Source organism: Podarcis melisellensis, assembly GCF_964234715.1.
Source record: "Podarcis melisellensis genome assembly, chromosome: 17".
Taxonomy (NCBI): Eukaryota; Metazoa; Chordata; class Lepidosauria; order Squamata; family Lacertidae; genus Podarcis; species Podarcis melisellensis.
Window position 1 is genome coordinate 26,203,568 of NC_138534.1, and position 22,593 is coordinate 26,226,160.

Below are 22,593 nucleotides of genomic sequence, written 5' to 3' on the forward strand. Positions count from 1 at the left end.
CTTTTTACCATGCCATGGCACAGACTTCAATGCGTCATGACAGTCAAATACAGTTAAATGGAAGTAAGACCCAGTGTTTCAGTGGGGCTTGTTTCTGCACAATGGCTGGGCCAAGCCGCTGCATTGCAGCATCATAAATTGTCTCTTATGTGGAGGGGGACACATGCCTGGGTCTTGGAAGGTGAGCCTTCTGAGAGGGAGGGATTTTTATCAGGGCTAGTTCCTGGGCAACCTCCGGCAGTGATGGGCAGAAATTGCAGCATGATCATGTTCTGTTCCTGAACTGCCTTGCATTTCATGGAGGGCAAATGGGAGTCAACCAGACTTGGTAGGGAACTCCACGATGAAAGAGTTCTACAGCTCCTACAGAGAAGGCTAGTGATAGCCTCTTGTCAGACTTCAGGTATAACCCAAGCAGGACCCCAGCTCAGCTCTTCTAAGGAACAAGAGGACTATACAGTACAGGAAGAGTCTCTCATTCTCATGCTTTGACTTTTGAAGATCAAAAGCTATGGGTTGAGCGATACCAGTGTATAAACTAAGTGCAACCCAGCAGCACTTAAGGGTTGCTGAAACTGACATCAATTGCTATTGTCCCCCACTCCAAAAAAAAAAAAAAAGCTACTATAGTATTAATCCATTAAACAAAATCAACCCCTCTCATGTTAAAACTAATGAAGTTACAATTTGAATGTTAATCCAAAATTTTGTAGGTTTTGTCGATCAGTAGATCTAGGACTTCAATGGCTTAAGCTTGAGGTCTAGCCTAGTGAGTTATCCAGACTGTATATATGCTCTGGTCCCAAAGCCCTCTTTAGGCATGGAAGGGAACAGAGATGTGATTGGAAAGCTCTATAAGTTACAGTATTTGTATTAGGCCAAGCAATTTGATACATATGCTAGGAGTCTAGATTTCTGCTCTTGCCTGGTCAATAGGTTTTCTTCTTAGCTTCTTGTTGGAAATCCTTTTTAATGAACTATTTCACAATTGGTTTCAGTCTAACATTCTCTATGTTTTGGAATGTCATGAAGTGAAGTTTGAAATGTGCTTTTCTTTTCTTTGTTTTTTTAATGTTGCAACTTGATGTCAGAACCTTCTAAAAGTTTTATTGCCTTTGAACCAATAGTATTTTTAATACTGCATCTTGTATCTAGTTCCCTTGTTGTGCAAAGACAATTGGCAGCAAAATGTGAGATGTTTAAAACAGTAGGTGCTTTATTTGCTGACAAAAGGGAACATTTCTTTAGAGTATTTGTATCTGAATGTTGCTAAGACTTAGATTTTATTGAATAAATAGTGATTCATTGTAACTGTTGAGTGCTTTTATATGGACCTTGCAATCCTTTAATGGTAAAAAAAAGTTAATTCATCCTAAATAGAAGTCTGGCTAGCCAAAGTCCATTATAAACCTTTTAATGCTGAAAATAAAAACTTGTTCACCAGTTTTATAACCTTGGTTATCTATGTAGCAAAAAGTATATTAAACTTAAACACAGGTTTAAATTTTGTCCTTTGCAATCCTCTCTACTCAAAAGACTTACCAAAGGGAATCCTTCATATTCCAGTCCTTTAGCGCTATGCGTATGTAAACCATAGGCAACTTACCTTGCAGATTTTAGATGTGGTTTGAGAGCAGGGGGAAGATTCAGATAGGGCTCCCCCAAGCTTCCTTTTGATATATTTAAAATTAAATTATGAAAAAGACAAGATTGCAAAGAACATTGCTTGTGAACATTTCCGACTTTTTAATGCCTCATAATAACTATATTTTCTTTTTTCTTTTTTCAAATTTTATTTTCAATTTTTCATCATTAACATCATTTAAACTTAAATTCAACAATATTAATACAATTGCGGGACATTTTCAATACAGTTGACTTAACAGTGACTTAACAATATACTAACTTAACAATATAGCACTGCTTAACAGTGACATCCTTCTTTTTTTTATAAAAAAGGAGAGTGGTTTCTGCCTTGTACATGGACCCAATTAATATTTTATAATAGTATGCATGCAGTGTGCAGAACTAGCATGTTGGCTGGAGAAATAGATACTTAAAGAGGTTCAAACATATGTGATCAGTGGTACAGTTAGGGTAGTTTTTGATTCTGGGTGGAATGATCTTGTAGCCCTGTCTCAACCGGACCGAATGGTCTTATGAGGACCCCTGTCTTCAGATGCGAATGTGTATTAGTTACTTCAAAATGTGTTAAATCAGCCCTACTGCTATTCATTCCTCAGGTACAGAACAAGCCCTGTCCTTATCTGAGTGCACCACTAGATAGTGATTTGGAATGTGCTGGGGCAACAGAGGCTGCATCTGTTGAAATTTCCTCTTCTGTATAACCACTAAAGGTGCACAAGTTTTGTTTTCCATTGCATGAGGGCCAGTTGCGTCTTTGATGCCAGTTGCTGATCACAAGTGATGTGAAAATTTGCTTGCTTGCTTGCATGATTGATAGAAGTACCGTATATCATCTATCCTAAGCCCCCAGGGCTGGGCTAGGCTTTTTGTAGCATAAATCTTAACAAACGAATTATCAAAACATACATGCATACATGCGTTGCAGAGAAAGTTACAGAACCTTAACTTAAGATTCAGAGCTCTCAACCACTACGGCAAATTGGGCTCTGATTTTACATGACAGAATTTATAGCTCTTGGCTAAGGCAATTTCTGCAGATAGCCTCTAGGGTCACATCCAGATGGAAGTGGTCAAATGAACAATTAAACTACTGTTGTGGATTAATCAGATGCCCTCTCTCTCTTTCCTGCTTGAAATAAAGAGGAGTTCAGAGGCCACTGGCCATTCAGCATAAAAAATGGAGCCTAGCTCTGCCGCTGAGCTAAATATAACACGATCTCCTGGCACACCATTTTCAGTTGAAGAAATGTCCAAACTTGTGGCTTTAATGTAATGTACTGTGTGCCGTTGGGACAGGGTTAGCTACAAAACCAGTGGGTATATATGAGTTCAGACCTGTGGCTACCTGCACACTGCCCAAAAAGAGGAAATGCAACACTAAAAAAAAGAGAACACCAATTTGCATGTGCTAATTTATAAGCATAGGTGCATATTTATAAGTAATTGCTATAACATAAAGAGAAAGCACAGTACATTTTCTCTCTCTTCTGGGGAAGACCTGTGTGCCTTTCAGCCTTCTGTGCTGTCTGTTAGGGGGCAACTCCCAGCTCCTGCTGGTCATCCTTCCTATGGTTCTTTGTTATTAAACTGAACCTGGGTCTTCAAATACAGGGCACCCTGTACAGAACTGTACTCTGATGACCTTTCAATGGAAGGTTCTCCTCTGTAATGTAGGACAGCTGGCCATCTTTCTGCCTCAGTTCCAGTGCCGGATTTATGTATAAGCCAGTGATGGCCAAACTTGACCCTCCAGCTGTTTTGGGACTACAATTCCCATCATCCCTGACCACTGGTCCTGTTAGCTAGGGATGATGGGAGTCATAGTCCCAAAACAGCCGGAGGGCCACGTTGGGCCATCTCTGGTATAAGCTAAACATGCTATAGCTTAGGGCCCCACTCTCTTGGCCCCCCCCATTTTTTTTAAACCCTGGATGTACATTTCCAAAATATAAGATAAGTTCAACAATTACTTTGATGAAATACATATTTTGTTATGTGCAAACGGCTTTAGATATCTATTAGGTCCATAAATTACCGTATACCATATATTCAACACAAAAAAACAGCGGCCATTTGTTGTTGACAAAGGACAGCTGGACATATAAAGAGCCCCATTACCTTCAGTAGCTTAGGGCCTCATCAAACCTAAATCCAGCCCTGCTCAGTTCTACACCTTAAAAAAAATCAAAATCAAAGGATATTTGCAAACCCTGAAGTACTTACTTGTTCATTGGGCAAGGTGAAGGCAGGAAAACTAGCTGGGAGAGTGCTGATTGTATTCTGTGGATTTGTGATAAGTCAGAATGCTTAAAATAGGCAATGCTTAAAATTTAAAATATGTGACATCCCTTTCACAGGGCAGATGGGAAGAATTCAGATTTCATTTGTTGCATACTGTTTCCTCTGCAATGAACTTTCAGATTTTTGTTTTTGTTTTTGCAAAGCTGATAGTGCTGGCAGATTCATTTGCAGAAAAGGAATTATAAATCATATGCTTTACACTCCTTCCTTGCACTGGTGATCTTTGCTTTATCCCCCACCCCACCCTGCCCTATCATGCTGTCCCTATAATGGTGTCCATCTATTTATATTACTGCCAGTAAGTACTGACAGAAAAATGTATGGCTCTGTGTGCTGGGATTTCCTTATGGCACCCTGGCAACTGTTTGCTCCCAACAATCAGAGCATTTGTCTTCCCCACCCAGTACAACATGGTGTTGCTAGAGCAGATATGTTTATGTGCCAAGTTTCTGTTTTCTTTCCTCTTGCTCTGTAGTCTGGCTCCATAGAAATTCAAATAGACACGCTGCTCCCCGGCCTCCTGTATTGTTTGGGGTTTGTCCTGTGAAGCTCACTTGATTTAATTGCAACTCTGGGAAAACAAATTAAGAGTCAGAAAGGTTGGTCTTTGCATTCTCACTTCAGCTGTGCATGCATATGCTGTTTGTTTTGGCTTCCATTCACAGATATACATAAACACACACACACACACACACACACACACACACTCATTCTGCTGCATTTTGTCTTCTGGCCTATGATAGCTGTCAAACAATGAAGCCCCAACTAAATCACGCAACAAGCCTACTGCCAGTTTTAGGCTTAAACAAAAGTGTGAATATTTATTACAGGAAAGCAAGGAGGCATCTGAAAGCCACACAGCAAAACAGATTATGTATAACATAAGGCAATCGTAAATGTCTCCCTTTCAAAATGATGAATTGAAAACATCTGAGGTGATTCCCCCCTCCTCTCCAGAATTTAATTATTTAGTTTATGCTATTAAGAGTCCAGAAACAATTATGGGAGGAAGGGAGACGAGCTGAAAAATATCCATTGCACAATTACGTTGGGGATATGCACAAACACTGCCCTTTAACAGCAAGTATGTATGAAGAGGAAAAGCTGAACCAAGTCCAGAGTTAATTAGATAAGGAGGGTAATGGTTATGGCCAATGTTCACTAGCACAATTTATGAAACTCAGACTGCCACCAATTTACATGTTTTGGGTGTTCACAGACATACATATTTCCACAATCAACATGTGTGTGGACTGATGAAGTCGAATTTGAATGGAGAAAACATGGATTCCAAGTGAGATCCAGCTCAAATGTGAACAAGTCCCAAAAGTGAGGGTAAACATTGTAAATAAATATACTCCTGGTTGCATAGATAATTAAGAAATATATAAACGTATGAAGCTGCATTATGCTGAGTCAGACCATTGTTCCATCTAACTCAGGGTTTCCCAAACTTGGGTCTTCAGTTGTTTTTCGACTACAACTCCCATCATCCTTAGTTAGCAGGACCAGTGGTCAGGGATGATAGGAATTGTAGTATGAAAACAGCTGGAGACCCAAGGTTGGGAAACCCTGAGCTAGCTCAATATCGTCAACAATGATGAAACAGCAGCTTTCTCAACTTTCAGGCGGGAGTCCTTTGAAGCCATACTTGGGTGTGCTTCAGTTTACCTCAGACCTTCTGCATACAAACCACAAGATCTACCACTAAGCTATGAACCCTAGTTTATAAACCCACTAAAGATTAGAATCTACTCCAGAAAAAGTGCAGCTTTGGTATTCAGCTGACCAATGAAAAAGTAGCCCACTGCTCTGCTTCCAGATCTTTATTTGTTGTGTTTTTGTTGTGAACTGTCTAGAGCTGTTCTAGGGAGAGACATGCTATAAATATTTTAAATAAAATAAATAATAGGTCCCCTGGAAATTCAGAAATTGCTGATACGAACAAGTATCTGCCTGGTCTTGATGGCAATGGCTCCTGATTTTGGATATCCTTTATTCCTGGCAAGGCTTTACCCCCTTCCCCCGCCCCAAATTGCCAACAGCTTTCACTGGAGAGGTTTCTAAGTTTTCATATTGTGCCTAATCAGAAAGAATGCAAGCTGGGGGAACGGGAGGCACATTATTTTTTTAAAGTCAGAAACTTGATCTGATGCAAAATTTGAAAAGAAAACGGGAACATTCATGTAAAAGCAGTCTTTCTGTAGCTATGCTCATTCCAAGGTGAGAACACCATGAAAATGAGATTCCCTGGGCAGTTTGTATGGGTTCTCTCTGCACTATTAGAAGCTGACAGCAATAGCTCACATGTTATATCTTTACATCTCCAGTGGATATAACACATAAATCTGAACAGAGCATCTGTGATTCACTACTTTTGGCAATATAATAATATAAGAAATCCTGCTTAGGGCCTAAGAACTGTGTGGACCCTCTTATAAGCAATATATCACCTGAGTACTGTCAGGTTCTACAGAAACTCCAGAGTGTGATTTACTATATTAATTACAGTCTTGTGGCTTCGTGCTGCTAAGCCTTAAATTACAACCGCATTCCAAAGTTGATTTAAGAATATTCTTTGGTTAGGAATACAGCACAGCTTATTATGATTAATGTAATAAAATATTTATTCCATATTCTGTTTTTTTCTTTGTTTCTCTGTTTAGTGCCCTACTTAGGAGGCCTGTACAAAAGTTGCAGCATCACATTACCAAGGCCAGACTGGATGCGATGGCAACAATATGTGTCTGCCCTATTCAGGCATAAAGCATGTAGTGTAAAGGCAACTCCCAATTTACGCAGGGGTTATGTTCCAAGGCACTGTGCATTTAAGTGAAATCGCTTATATTTGAAACACCCCTGAAAAGGCCTGCTATATACTCTATAAGTACCAATTCCTCTTATCCTTCTCCCCACATGTTATGCAATGCTGACACACCATATTAATTCATTTTACCAGGCTGTCAGATGAAAGGCAATATAAGGAATATAATTAACATTATAGAATATCTGGAGGTCAGGAATGAAAAACAAGTGGCGCTGGTGTTTATAGATGCAGAGAAGGCCTTTGACAACGTTTCATGGTTATTTATGAAAAAAACACATAATGGAAATGATAAATTTTGGAGAATCATTCTGTAGAGGAATTGACGCAGTTTATTCAGACCAACAGGCCATGCTGATTGTGAATAACATGACAACTGAAAAATGTACAATAACGAAGGGTACAAGACAATTCACTAACAGAACAATTCTATATATGTATTATGTCAGGACCAGGAGATACACTGACAGAATTACCACCATATCCTATGCATGGAAGGGGGAAGGCACCCAACCGGAACGTTTTGTGTTTTTATGCTGTGAATGACCCTTTAATCTTTGGATGAAGGGTGGTATGTAATAAAGAAAAACAGGAAAACAGCACCCTCTGCATCCCTGGAAATGCTGCCATACCTTACCAATCAGGAATTGCGCTGGCGATGCTGTCCACATGCCCCTGAAACACGGAAGCAATCATTCAATGCATGATGATAGGGAAGACCCTTTACTGATAAACACATAGAATAATAAAATTGTGGAAGGGACCCTGAGCTTCATCTAGTCCAGGGGTTGTCAACCTGGACCCTACTGCCCACTAGTGGGTGTTTCAGGATTCTAGAGGGTTCTATGGCACAAGCTCAATCCTTCCATCGAGCACTGGTGGGTGGTAAGGAAATTTTACCATCCAAAAAGATGCATTAGTGGGTGGTAGGTATAAAAAGGTTGTCTACCCCTGATCTGTAGGAATATGCAGCTGTCCCATATGGGGATCAAACCTGCAACCTTGGCGTTATCAGCACCATGCTCTAGTCATCTGAGCTATCCAGGTGATCATGATAATACGAAAATCCATTTATAGATAAGCATCTGTGTTGGGCAGTGGCTTGATATATAGTAGGGTAGCAGGTACAAGTGTCCCTATATGGCACTAGCTTCATGCTAGGAATGCATTCACTCCTTGCATAACTGTCTGCCATGGAGATTCCAAGGACTCAGAATCCTGTCTAGAGCAAGTAGGTTAACAACCCTACAGAGGACTATCTGGGAGCATCCTGGCCATTACTGCCTCTAGGGGTCCTAATTTGGCTCCCAAATCACCCCCACCTGCCCCACCCCCAATATTGTATGTCACATCACGGGTGAGGCAGGTAAATGCCAGCCTGTCATCACATTGAAGTCCATTTCCAAGCTGCAAAATCAAAGGGAGGGGAAATTTCTTGTATCAGGTCTTGTGTTGCTGTGAAGTTGCACTACTGATGGTCTGTAAGAATATGTAATAAGTCATAAATATGCTCTTGTACTGTGCCACTGACATCCTGCCTATATAAGTGCTGGAGAGAGAGTCAGTGTGGTGTATTGGTTAGAGTGTTAGACTATGATTTGGGAGACCAGGTTTCAAATCCCTGCTCATCCATGAAGCTCACTGGGTGACAGTGGACCAGGCTCCATCAGTCATTGCATTAAGGCTCTTCAATGCTGACCAGCATATTGAGTATTCATTCATTCTGACTCATTTGTGAGAAGGCATTACATCAGGCAATTTTCATCCCACACTTTCCATTGCATTTTCCTGTTACTTTGCTTATCACAAAAAACCCGACTTTTTTGAAGGGGTGGGTGGGGAGTGGGCTTGTTGTGCAAGAACACCAAATCAACTTGAATTGCAGAGCCTGAACTTTTCGATATGTGATTGTATCACACCTCAGAATAGCAACAGTCCAGAATAGCCCATTGTCTCTCAAAAGCCAAGTCATGTGCGCTGGACCAGGAAATGAACTTTTTATAGCATGAGCCTCTGCTCTGATTTATTAATTGAAGTAGGTCAAGCAAGAATAGAAACAATTATTGAAACTTGGCACCTGGGAATCCAACCAAATTCTTAGTGGATGTAAGTAAACTAGAGTCAGTGAATCTAAGAGAGAAGTTATACCATTTGAAATCTGGTCTGTCATCTTCAGACTTTTTCTTCTCCAAAACAAAACAAAAAACAGGATAATAACTATTTCTTCTGTAAATGTAAAGGCTGTAACTTGGATGTCATAGCCAATCAGGGGTCAGGGACTGGAACTGGAACACAGGATAACCAGCTTCCTCTTCCTGCCCTTCCCAGAAATGACTGGTGACTTTTTAGTGCTTAGAGCAGCAGATGATGCTCTTCACACAGCCCAAGGTTGGTAAAAAACCAGTGAAATAAGCAAAGTGATTTGATGGCTTGCTTGCCCTGTAATGGCATGCAAAATCTCCCACCTGAAGAATGCTGCTCACACTTCCTGCTGGTAAAACCAACCCTGACAGCTCTCTTCTGAGCTTAAAGAGGGATTTCCCTCTTCCCTCGCTTCAGCTGCTGATTGTCATCATACGTGGTTAAGGGCCAGCAAATTCTGGTGAAGGTTATTTCTAAACTCAGAACCTGTCACTCAACAAACTCCAGATCCCTAAACCATGTCTAGTGGCTATATAACTCCAAGAGCATATATTATATTTGCTAATGTTGGAAGAGTTGATGAGACTCTTAGTTCATAATAGCATAATAGCCTCATTGCAGGCTGTCATTCACTTTCCTCATGCAAGAATTAAGAAACCCATAATCCATGTGACTTATGTTGTGACAAGCGCTGCTATAATAATTGGATGACTGTCTAGACGTAGACAGAAGGCTGTTTTGGTATGGTATGTTGGCAGTCAAAATTCTGCCGACATGGAAAGTTCTAATTGTTGAGTGTGTGTGTTACCTACCCTGAAGAATGGTCACTCTGAGTGGCTTAAACTGGAGTTCCTTTATTCTGTACTGAACTCATTCATTCATTCATTCATTCATTCAATCATTTAGTATTTGCATTATTTTTACTTATTTTTGTAGAAGTAATTTTCTGAAGACTGGCACAATATAGCTTCTGAAAATCTGTGATTGTAATGATCACATTGTGGCTGATCAATTTCATGTTGCTATAGCAGATTACTCCCCCACCCCCAATGTAACTAGGTGGCATTTGTCAGTGATGTGGGACGTTGTGCAGGTTTCTTCTGAAACTAATGTGTTTGAAGCTTCAGGATCAATGTCTTATATAGAGATGGTGACATCAGCGATGGAAGAGACATTAACAGAACAATCCTGCACATGTTTACTCAGATGTTAACCCCATTGAGCTCAATGTCCTATGTGTGTTTACATGGGCATGCACTGAATTCAAGTGTATAGAATTGCAGGGGTTCAGCACATTCTTATGCATGTTTACTTGGAAGTGTGTCACAATGTGTTCATTGGGGTTAACCCCTAGGTGAGAGTGCATAGTATCAGAATCTTACAATACAGAAATCGGAACATTCCATTGTCAAAGGTACACTGGTATTATTATTATTATATTATTATTATTATTATTATTATTATTATTATTATTATTATTATTATTAGTAGTAGTAGTAGTAGTAGTAGTAGTAGTATACTGCCCTATACCCTTAGGTCTCAGGGTGGTTCACAACATAAAATCACAATATAAAACACAAAATACATAATAAAAACAAAAACAACCCAATAATCCCCCTCAACACATTTTAAAAGGGCATTAGATGCCAATCAGCTAAAGGCCTGGTTAAAGAGGAATGTTTTTGCCAGGCACCTAAAGGTGTGTACAGTGGTACCTCGGGTTACAGACATTCAGGTTACATATGCTTCAGGTTACAGACTCTGCTAACCCAGAAATAGTACCTCGGGTTAAGAACTTTGCTTCAGGATGAGAACAGAAATTATGCTCTGGCGGTGCGGCGGCAGTGGGAGGCCCCATTAGCTAAAGTGGTGCTTCAGGTTAAGAACAGTTTCAGGTTAAGAACGGACCTCCAGAACAAATTAAGTTCTTAACCCGAGGTACCACTGTAATGAAGGTGCCAGCCAAACCTCCCTGAGCCTCCACAAATGGTCCCATTCTGGGTGGCCGCCGTCTGGATCTCTCAAGGAGGAGGCACACAAAGAAGGACCTCAGAGGATGATCTCAGGGTCCAGATTGGCTCATATGGAAAGACGCGGTCCTTGAGGTATTGAGGTCCTGAACCATTTAGAATGAATGAAACAGGGCAAAGTCACGGGCAGGATGGAGACAGCACAAAGAAGGGGCATAACTGGCACCACATCTCACCCTTTTAATCCACACAGATGCCCCCGTTGATGCCTTAATCTTGCACCAGCCATAGGCCTGGTGCAAAAAAATAATAATCCCTCCTATTGACTTTGGTGGAGGCGGGGGGGAATTGTATCCATGATAGCCCTGCCACATCACCATGGCAGAGCATAGGATATAGTGTAACTCAGCCTTCAACAACAAGGTGCCCTTGGTATCTTTGGACTACAATCCCCATCAACCCCAGCCAACATGACCAATGATTGGGGGTGATGGAAGCTGCAGTCCAGCAAAACCAGGAGAACATCAGGAGGTAGCTCCACTCATAACCACATCATGCTACCACCAGAATATAAACCTGTCACTGGTAGACCATGGCCATATCCACACCATACATTGAAAGCACTCACCTACCACTTTAATAGTCCTGTGATTCCAAATCTAGCCTGGTCAGGTGCAACATGCTCTCCTTCCATCTCACAAAACAACTGAGCATCCAAGTCCAGGGATCGTGTGTTTCAGCTGTTTGCTGTTGTTCATTATTCTCTCTCTGTCTCCCTTTGCATTCCACAGGCCACTCTCCTACAGGGGCAGGATCTGCCCTACACCCCCTTTCTGTGCTGACCACAAGGGAGACCCACCCCATGACAAGTAGCGGTGACCTCTGTGGGGGGGTTGTGACCTACCTGCTCCTGGTAGGCTCCTGCACCCTTGAAAATCTCTTTATGACAGGCAGTTATGCAACAGGTGAAGGTGTTCCTAGCATGGAGCTTGTGCTAAAAATGGACCTGCTGTCTGTTGAGCACAGAAATCTTGCTGGGGCAACTGGTTGGCAGCTCTCCCTGTGTATCTTTCTGGTTCACAATCTTCTCCAACCTGGATGCTGTTCAATAAAGGCATTGGCAATGTCGCCTGCATTGTTTCGTTGACAGATCACTATCTCCCACCCCCTCCTTGTGTGACCTAGTTCCAGCTAGACTCTAGGTGGGGCTTTTGATGGGCTCCATGGCTCCTCCACTTCCTCCACTCTGTTTACTCAGGTTTCCTAAACTGGGATGGAGGCTACCTAGTTTCAGGCCTACCTAATTTCAGGGTTGTTGCTGTTGTTTAGTCGTGTCCAACTCTTCGTGACCCCATGGACCAGAGAACGCCAGGCACCTCTGTCCTCCACTGCCTCCCTCAGTTTGGTCAAACTCATGCTGGTAACCTCGAAAACACTATCCAACCATCTCATCCTCTGTCGTCCCCTTCTCCTTGTGCCCTCCATCTTTCCCAACATCAGGGTCTTCTCCAGGGAGTCTTCTCTTCTCATGAGGTGGCCAAAGTACTGGAGCCTCAGCTTCACAATCTGTCCTTCCAGTGAGCACTCAGGGTTGATTTCCTTCAGTATGGAGAGGTTTGATCTTCTTGCAGTCCATGGGACTCTCAAGAGTCTCCTCCAGCACCATAATTCAAAAGCATCAATTCTTCGGCGATCAGCCTTCTTTATGGTCCAGCTCTCACTTCCATACATCACTACTGGGAAAACCATAGCTTTAACTATACGAACTTTCAGGCTAGGTGAAATGGGGAAGAGCCTCCACCGGGTGTCTTCTTCTTCTTTGGTGACCACTCATAGCTGAATAAGACGGCCTTCCATGAATATGGTCTTAACAGTCTTCCTGTAGGTGTCTGTGGAGGCCAGTTCTGGATCCACACATCCTTCCACAGTGGAGACATAGGTTTCTGGGCAGGAACTGATCACAGTGAGGGTTTGCCAAACGTGCCTTCCTGTTAGCTCGTTTCCGCCTTTCGTCCTGAGTTTGTGCTTCTTCAAAGTTCACAAAGTCTTTGGTGAAGGCTCTTCTCCAATTGGAGTGCTCACAGACTAGTGATTCCCAGTTGTCGGTGTTTAAACTACATTTTTTAAAAAAGATTTGCCTCAAGAGCATCTTTAAACCTCTTTTGTTGCCCACCGGCATAACGCTTACCATTCTTAAGTTTGGAACAGAGTATTGCTTTGGAAGACGGTAATCAGGCATCCGAACAACATGACCAGTCCAATGAAGTTGATGTTGAAGAATCATTGCTTCGACACCAGTGATCTCTGCTTCTTCACATTTTTTCACCTGTCTTCCCAAGTGATATGGGATAAGGCAGTCAGCTGCAGGTGAAGGGGTGGAGAGCATAGGAGCCAATTCCTAGGGGCTGAGGTCCCTTCACCCCCAATAAAATATTTGAGGGGGTCAGGGTCCGTCCCACCAAAACTGATGGACATTGCATTCAAATGGTGTGGGTACACCACATCATATGATTAATTATGTGGTGTGGGGCTTACCTGGGCACCACCCAATATTTTATTCAAATCAGTGCCTTTGCTGAGCACTGGAGACAATGCAGGTTTCCTTTACCGTATCTAAAACCAAACCAAAACCTGGAAAACATTATTTTATATATATTTCAAACAGATACGGAATCATACAGCCGAAAGAGGGAGGACATGGATACATAATAATACAGAGAGCCTCTTTTGCATTGAAAATAGGACAATAAAACTCCTCAAGCCATTTAGTCACAGCCCTTGATCATGATTCATTTGCATGGGCTAATTTCATTTTAGAAAACATTTAGTCCTTGTCACAGTGATCAACATTAAATATGATGTCGTGTCAAAACAGCTGACATGCAAATTGTATGCCTGTCAGCATTTCACAATGAGCATGAAGTCAGCTGCACACACACACACACACACACACACACACCTCTTTCTTGCTGGGGAAACCAGGGCACTTGAAGAGCGAGTCAGAATGGTCTTTCTTCTTTCATAACATCACCTTTGTGGGAGTTGATCTGCAGTGCACACACTTCACTGGCACATGAAGAATATCTCAGAGCGAGGTGGAGGAAGGTATATGGTTGCCTCATAGTCACTACCCAGTGGTGTTTCTTGATCCTTGTTATTGCTGGAATAGGTCTTCCTTGATCTCTTAGTTGTATGGGGGTGGGGAGAGGGTGACCTCATCTCCTGTATCCCATACAACTGGAGACTCCAAAACACTGCTTCCTTCTCCTCCTCCTCCTCCTCCTCTTGCAGCCTCTATTGGGCCAAGTTCTTTTGGTGTGGGATTAGACCAGCATACTGGAGACTTTATCAGACAGAGCAGAGAAATAGCTAATGGACCACCACTTTTCATGTGACAGGTGCACATTTTGTACATATAGCCTGCACTCTTTCCTTCAACAATGCACTGTTGTTTCAGGGGAGGGGTTTTTAACCTTTCCCCCATGATGCAGTCCTAATCAAAATTGTCTCCTTATTGTGGAATCTTCAACCAAGGGCTAACGGCAGATTCCATTGGCATAGTCTGACCCCTTCCTTTGGTAATCCTCACAGAACTCTAGCCCAATGGTTGCCATTAATTTGATTTGATTTTGAATTGATTTTAGAATGAATTGATTTTAGAATGAATTGATTTTAGAATGAATTGATTTTAGAATGCATTTCAATGAATTGATTGTGATTTATGTAAACTGTGTTACTTTTATTGTTGTTAGCTGCTATGAGCCCGGCTTCAGCTGGGGAGGGCAGGATACAAATAAAATTATTATTATTATTATTATTATTATTATTAATTATTATTAATTATTATTATTATTATCTCCTAGTGGCTGCTGAGGTTCCTTTGCCTCCCCCATAAAATATTTGAGCCCCCCTCCTGTTGATGTGCATTGCTACTTAAATGGTGTGTGTGCATCACCTCTTGTGATCAGTTATGTGGGGTGGGGCTTATCTACCCCCCTTTTTTATTCAAGTTGGCACCCTTAATAGCTTCTATCGTTTTTTTGTGAGGGGTGTGTGCAACGAAAGTGGCATGCTAATAAGGTTAAAACCCCTCCCTGTGTGCTGCGTTCCCAGTCTTAGTAGTATTAATAGTAGTTAAAGTATCAATGAAAACCCCTTTCACAATGTAATCATCATACAGTTATAATACAGTAACAAACACATACCAAAACTTATATTCTCTCAAAGGTTTGCATGTTAAAGAACAAAGATCATGATCAAAGGAAATGGAGTCTGTTAACAATTTATATGAAAAGAGAATTAAACATATGAGCTGGCTTGGATTATTTACTTCTATAAATCCCAATTATGATCCTAATCTGGGGCCAAGGTTGCTGACAGATGAATGTATGTTTAAGCGAATATGAAGAATGAAGGGGATACATGTTCTTGAAAAAAGCTGGAAGTAATAGCTATGCTCATTTATAATGGTTTTTACTTATTGCTGGTTTTAACTTGGCTAGGAACCATGATTGAGGGATGTGCTAGAAGTCTTATCAGAAAGACCAAACTTTTCAGCCCCCTGGCTTCACTGAAGCTGATTTTCTGGGAGGTATAGGACATGGAACTTCTCTCTCTCCCCCCGCCCCCCCACGTTACACTCAATTTTATTTATACAAAATGCCTTGAGTGAAAAGAAGAAAACTATCACTAGTCAGTCGCTCTTGCCATCTGCAGGCAAGGTGGACACTTGGCATTCTTAGCATTGTTGGCCTTCATTTTCTACAGCCCTTTCTTGTTGTTTTCCTTTGCAAAATGCATGTTCTGGAGGAACTTGGGATCAGCCCCCTTCAGAGATTCATATCTATTTGATCTGGGTTTCTTATTGCCCGTTTCTGTGCCGCTTGCGAGACTGATGTGGTTCTTGGACTTAGCCATGACTTAAACCTGAACCTCCACCACAGTTCAGACCAAAACCAGAAGAGCCTGACATGGAACTTCTTTATTATTTGGAGACCCAGGTCACATTTTAAGAGACTGAAATCAATCAAAACAAAACTATTCCTTTCTAAAGGTATGGAGAGGTGATGATGTTGAAGTCACATGACGTCAGTCTGTTTCAGATTGGGTCTTCTCCTATTCTGGTCAATTTTCAGATTCTCACTTAAATCCAGTTATCCACATTTCCACATCAGTTTGATATAGATAGATGATAGATATAGATAGGTAGATAGATAGATGATAATAGATAGATAGATAGATAGATAGATAGATAGATAGATGATAGATAGATAGATAGATAGATAGATAGATAGATAGATGATAGATAGATAGATAGATGATAGATAGATATAGATAGATGATAGATAGATAGATACGTAGATAGATGATAGATAGTCCTCATGAAAATTCATCAGCATTTTAGTGCATTCTCCTAATAGACATCTTTTTGTATGCACTTTTGCTTAAGATTCATATTTTTGCAATGCACTTCTGCCTGATATGATGCATTTTGTAAGTTATTTTCAGCAATATATGCATTTCTATACAACTTGTACATTTTTGTACACATTATTTGGCTAGAGAACTGCACTGCAAAATTTGGAAAATTGTGAATGTTGAAGGATGGCTATGTTTTAGTTTGTACATTTTTGGGGAGGAAGTGTGAATTAGGTAGGTTTGCCTCTAAATGTAAACTCAGATGAATTTCTCCCCCATCTCTACCTGCGGCCTTCCAGATGTTGTTGGACTCCCATCAGCTCCAACTAGCATGGTCAATGTCAGGGATGTTGGGAGTTGGATCCCTATAGCATCCGGAGGGCTTCAGATTTTCCATCCCTCCTGTAGACGTATCACTATATTTTTGCCGCTTGTAGCAAACTGCACTGCAATTAAAACATTTTGCTGTGGGTATGTTAACATACTGTATTGCACAAATATGTATTATGCTGAAAGAGACAGCTGATTTACCACGCCGAAAAGTGCATTTCATTAAAAGTGTTTTCAATGTATTAAATGTGGCTTTAGTTTTGTGTTGTTGTTGGAACCAGCGCAACCTCTGGTTTCACAAATGAAATGGTTTGAGAATGGGGGTTACCTTTCTTAATTGGGCATCTGCACAGAACAGTGGAGAGTTTTTCTATTTTCTAGCTTCTTTCAAAATGCAGACCAACTCAAATCTCATATTCCACCCCGCGCCTATTACAAATCTCCCTGCACAAAAAATGTGAGCCAGTGACTAGTTAGTTTTTCATATCCTTGATAACATCATTTGTGAAACTGAAGTTGGCTTTCCAAACATGGCAGGTATGTAATACGTAATACCCTTGCGAACTTTGTGAACATTTATTTCCCCCCTTTTGTTTAAAGGAAAATTTAAATTTGAGAAAAAAGCGTTATCTCCTAAACTCATTCCGTTCCCATCTCTTCTTTTGCCTCTCCCAGACCAAGATGAGAGAGCTGCAGAACTGAGCAGAGAGCAAAATGAGAAAACCATACGCAGTACCCAGACAGCCCTCCGAAACTTCAGGGAGTTTCTCATCTCTAAGTATCCCTCAGAAACCCGGGAGATCTACATCATACCTTGCAAAGAGCTGGATGCTTACTTAGCATCGTTCTTTGTCGATGCCCGGCAGAAGGATGGTTCAGAATACGAGCCAAATAGTTTGGCCAATTACCAATGTGGGCTGGAGAGGTATCTCAAGGAGCATCGATACGGATACAGCATTACCAGGGACAAGGAATTCAAGAGGTCTCAAGAAGCCCTGAAGCAGAAGCAGATAGAGCTGAGGTGCAAAGGGAAAGGCAACAAGCCGCACAAGTCCATGAAGCTTACCTTTGCAGATGAGCTTATCTTACGCAAGAGAGGCCTACTGAGCCGATACAACCCCGAGGGACTGCTGAACCTCGTCTGGCTTAACAACACCAAGGCGTTTGGCCATTGTACTGGCTTCCACGGCTCCACCCTCAAATGGGGGGACATTAGGCTTCGGGTGACAGAGACAGGGCTGGAATATTTGGAATGGATGGGTCAAGACAGCGGCGATGGGAGCACCAAAACCAAGAGGACGGGCACGGACTCCAGAGTGTACGCAACGCAACACGCTCCACAGACCTGCCCCGTGCAAGACTACAAGGAGTACGCACAAAGGCGCCCCCCTGCAATGCGATATGAGGACGCTCCCTTCTACTTGTCCATCAAGCCAGTTGTTAACCTAGCTGCACTTCATTGGTACAATTGCCAAGCCCTAGGTAAAAATAAGCTGGCCAAGATGGTCAAGACAATGTGCGAGAAGGGGAACATCCCTGGTAGGAAGACCAACTTCAGCGTGTACCAGAGCTGTAGCACACTCTCTGAAGCTCAAAGCAACCAGCTGGTTCTGATTTGCAACAACTTAAGCCAGCAGGCTGCTCAGTCCATGGCGAACCATTCCGGCTCTGGCAACTTCATCGTGTCTGCATCTTATGACTCTTCTTCAGACACGGCTTGAGAGGACTCAAGATGGGAACATGTTGCGTTTGAAGCTGTGGGTCTGTGCCCAGGGACACCCATCAATTGTGATTCTACACAGCTACCCTCCTGACTCACCTTTCCCCAGTGTTAATTCACTTTATTAAAACAAATAATATATAAATATAAATATATATTCTTTTTACAAAGACATGAATAGAAATAGTTTAGTATAACTTATATATAGTATTTATAGTGCTGATATGGGGGGGAATGAAACCTACTTATAGGGTGCTAATATAATGGTAGATTTTCAAAATGGGAAATAATTTTCAGGCATATACAAGGCAGGCCATAGGCTTTAGGCAGAAGCAAGCAACACTACGCACTTAAGTCAGTTGAACACAGCCATATCATGAGAAGACCCTCTGTGAAGACAACATGGTTCACAAGTGGGAACTAAGCACTGGGGACACCGTGCCCAATATTGGTGCCCCAAAGTGCTTTTCTGCACCTCCTGTTTATTGCCTTTGAGCTTGTGCAGAAGATGTTGTCATTAAATCATGTCCAAAATGCATCACTTGCACCTAAACATATTTGGTTTTTTAAAAAATAATAACGAGTGTATATTCCCCTTGATGCTTCATGTCTTTTGAAAGTTTGCTGTTAATATGACATGAATTCAGTATTGTGTGTGGAAGGAAGAGGGATAATTTTCTATTTTCTTTATTGCCGGCAAATATGGTTCTTTTCCAGCCTGATTTAAGGGGGAGAGAAGGAACAAAGAAAATGGGATGCAGCTTACTGGAGCATTTTCCCTCTATTTTTCATTTGCTCCTTGTGTCTCAGTTGTGCCAGCTTGTGGGGTGGGGAAGACATGATAATGATCAACAAAGTGAAAAATAACAGTGGCTGTAAAAAAAAGTATAATATTTATCCATATGCAAAAACAAGTGTCATGGCAAAAAACTAGACTGTTACACAAACAAACAATCTTAACTTTCCCTAGCTGAAAACCAGTGTTTTAGCACTTTTGTGACAAGTCATTTTAAAAATATATATATACTGTCAAAGATTCAGCTCTAGATGCTACACCAAGCAGCCACAATGCAAAACAGAATTATAAGGTTGCTTAAATTGTGGCCGGCATTTGTATTTCCTTGATAAAATACAGCAATAACAGCAAAAACAATGCCCCCCCCATCTCCCAGAAACCATGAAAAGCTGAGAGTACAGTCGCAAACCTCATTTTGTTGTTGTTTTAATGGGGGGGGGGATTTTTCTAGGGAATCAACATGAAAACAGAGAGACCTCCCTGCCCCTCTAAGTTCCAAGCACACTTGTTGTGTGATGCTCCATAATAAACACACATGCTTTTTGGAGTCTTTGTCCTGGCTAGATCTGGAGAGTGTGGGGATATCTATCGATCTTGCCTTATCGATAGAGCCGCGACGTCAGACAGCTTTACGATCCGCATCAATCACCTACAGCGGTCCGGCAGGCTTCCTCTCAAGCTGCGCAACTCTGCTGTCTCTCCTTTCAGTCACGGCTTTTTAGCAGAGTTGAACAGCGTGTAAAGCAGCCTAGTTTCCAGGCAAGCACACACATAGACAGGTTCGTCTATTTACAGCTCTTTATTCAAACATTACAGCATTAAAGTCCAGGGCTTCTTTCAGCCATGTCCAAAGGCACGTCTTTCTCTCTCAGATACACAGAGAGAAGAAGTGAAAGTACAGGGAAAAACTCCTCCTTCTTAGCTTCTAAAAGCTTCTGTCTCCGCCCAGCTTCTGTAAGCTGACGTTAGCAGATGACACACACCAGGGGAATTTAACCAGTTAAGTTCTGAACTATAACACCCCCCCTTGTGTCCCTGCGTGATACCTGTGCAACATCTTCAGTAACACCTTGTGAGATCGATCCCTTCCCCAATGCCTTGTGCCCTCCCTTGGCAAACCTGTTTGGCATTTGTGGAACCACCTCACAACTCTCAGAATCGCACTGTGCGAAACTTACCCACGCACCTGTGGCCTGATACCTCTCTGGTGGGATACCTTTCGTTGTGCGACTGGACCTCCTAGGCACAAACTCAGGTGTTTCCTCTGACTCACTTTGATCAGCAGGTGTATCCTCTGCATCATGGGATTCACTCTCTGACTTAAAGCGTCTTCGAATCCTCTCCATTACACTCACAGGAGAACTAGGTTCACTTTTGGGCAGTCTCATAACAGCTTGTGGAGATGCCACATCCTGCTCTTGACCCTGGTCAGTGACCTGGTCGTCATCAGCAGCCTCAGCCCCTTCTTCCTCTGCCTCATCAGAACTGTCTTCTGGGTCAGAGAGACAATCTGAGAGAACATCACGCCTGACAGGAGTCTTTGACTTTACCTCCTCCTCTAAGAACTCAGCGTGTTTACTGATCAGCACCTTACTCTGATCACCTGATGGGTAAGCAAAACGCCATGCACGGGCATCTGGCTCATACCCACAGAAGATCATTTTCTGGACTTTGGCTCCATCTGGCCCTTGCAAAGCCTTAGGCAAAGCGACAAGCGCAGGAGTCCCAAAAGTCCGCAGAAAGTGAACCTGGGGTTTGCGGCCATTTAACAAAGAGAACGGTGTGTCACCTACCAGTGAGTTGTAGACACGATTCCAGGTAAATGACACAGCCCTAGTAGCCTCCACCCAAAACTCAGGAGGCAACCTGGCTTCTTTCAGCATCACCTGTGCAGCCTTAACCAGAGCTCCACTCCTCAGCTCTGCCCCCCCCCTTGCTGGGGTGAATTAACTGTGTGACGTATCCCTCTCTTCTGCAAGAACTTCTGCAACGCAGAACCAGTGTACTCAGCATTTCTGTCACTGATGATCTCTTGAACCCTGGTGGAGAACCTCTGTTCCACCCCCTCAATCCAGCTCTTGATCAGCTGTGCTGCATCCTCCCTGGATTTGAGACCGTGAGCCCAGGAACTCTGCGAGAAATTATCCAAAAAAGTTAGGAGAAACCTGGCCCCCCCTAGACTTGGTTCCTTGACAGGACCGGCCAAATCTATGTGTACCAACTCAAAAGGTTTAGTGGCCACACGTTCCACCTTTGGGTAACTGCACCCTCTCACCTTTGCTTGCTTGCAAGTGTCACAATCAATGGCACTTCCACAATTTTGAATCCTACACCCCGTGGCGACCTCGGGCAGAGTCTGCAAGTCCTCTACCGACCCATGAATTGTTCTCTGATGCCATACGCATGCACATGTAACATTATGAGCGGGAATTGTAGCACGCTGGTTGGGAACTGTAGCACGCAACGCTTGTGCTTTCTCAACCTTCCCCTCACCCCCAAGAGACGTTTTAAGAATGAAAAGATCATTCTGTCCCTTCCGCACTTTGGCTAGTAACCTCCCCCCCTTGGAGATTGTGCAGACATCATTTTCAAAACAAACTTTGAACCCCTTATTTAACAAATAAGGCACAGATAACAAACAGTGATGAATCTCTGGAACAATACAAAAATCCACCGACTCCTGTAAAACAGAAAGAAAGGCATTAGTACATTTGAGAACTCTAGTTTTCTGTCCATTCGCGAACTTAATAGTTTGTCCCTTCGGAACTGCTGTGCAATTCCACCTCTCGACTGCAGGGGTCTCTGGAACCATGTTGCGGTTAGCTGCAGAGTCAATTACAAGGCTGAGCTGGAAATTTTCCACTCCGCCGTCTTCAAACACTGCCATATTCGCAGAAACCTGATAAGACTCTTCCTGTTGTTTACCACGACCACCTGGCTCAGCTCCACGCCTGCCTGTCTTCCCAGGCCTGTTGCCATGGAAACCTGCCTGATTCCCATGGGAAAAGTCCTTGAAAACATCCTGCATCGGCTCTCTGCTCCGGTGGGGGCAACTGCCACGCCGACGTTGAACTCCAGTGGAAAAACACTGCCCGGGGCTCCTCCCAGCTGGCCTGGCCTTCCTCCTTCTGGAACGGTGCCTTCCACCAGTCTGGCCCCCCCTGAAGCTCCTCTCTGCTTCAGCACAAAGCGAAAGTTCTTTAAACTTGCCTTTGGAACTCTTCGCCCCCCCGATCTGCTCACTAGCGCTCCTAGAGGCTAAGACATCGGGAACAGGGCCTGCCAGTCCAGCCTCTCCAGGACTCAGTCCATCACACAGACGTGTAGAAGCACTACAACAGCTCCCCAACACTGTCTCAGCCCCCATTGGGCTTTCTGGGCATCCTTCTGCCTCTCCTGGGCTTTCTCCAGGACTCTGGCCTTTCGCTGACGCCTCACACAAGCC

The 22,593-nt window shown here is 42.7% G+C and overlaps 1 protein-coding gene across 9 annotated transcripts in view; it reads left to right on the plus strand.

Annotated features, from left to right (window-relative positions):
• KIAA1958 overlaps positions 1–22,593 on the plus strand; it is a 73,227-nt gene that overhangs the window by 17,214 nt on the left and 33,420 nt on the right. For 4 of the 9 annotated variants that reach the window (XM_081894077.1, XM_081894079.1, XM_081894078.1 and 1 more), the window contains exon 3: positions 17,308–18,503. The exons of 4 other annotated variants lie outside the window; for them this stretch is intronic. In XM_081894077.1, the coding sequence (XP_081750203.1) occupies positions 17,308–18,353 (1,046 nt within the window). In that variant the 3' untranslated portion in view covers positions 18,354–18,503. Of the gene's footprint in view, positions 1–17,307; positions 18,504–22,593 lie in introns of those variants that run through there. One more of the 9 variants, XM_081894085.1, reaches the window with a different exon arrangement.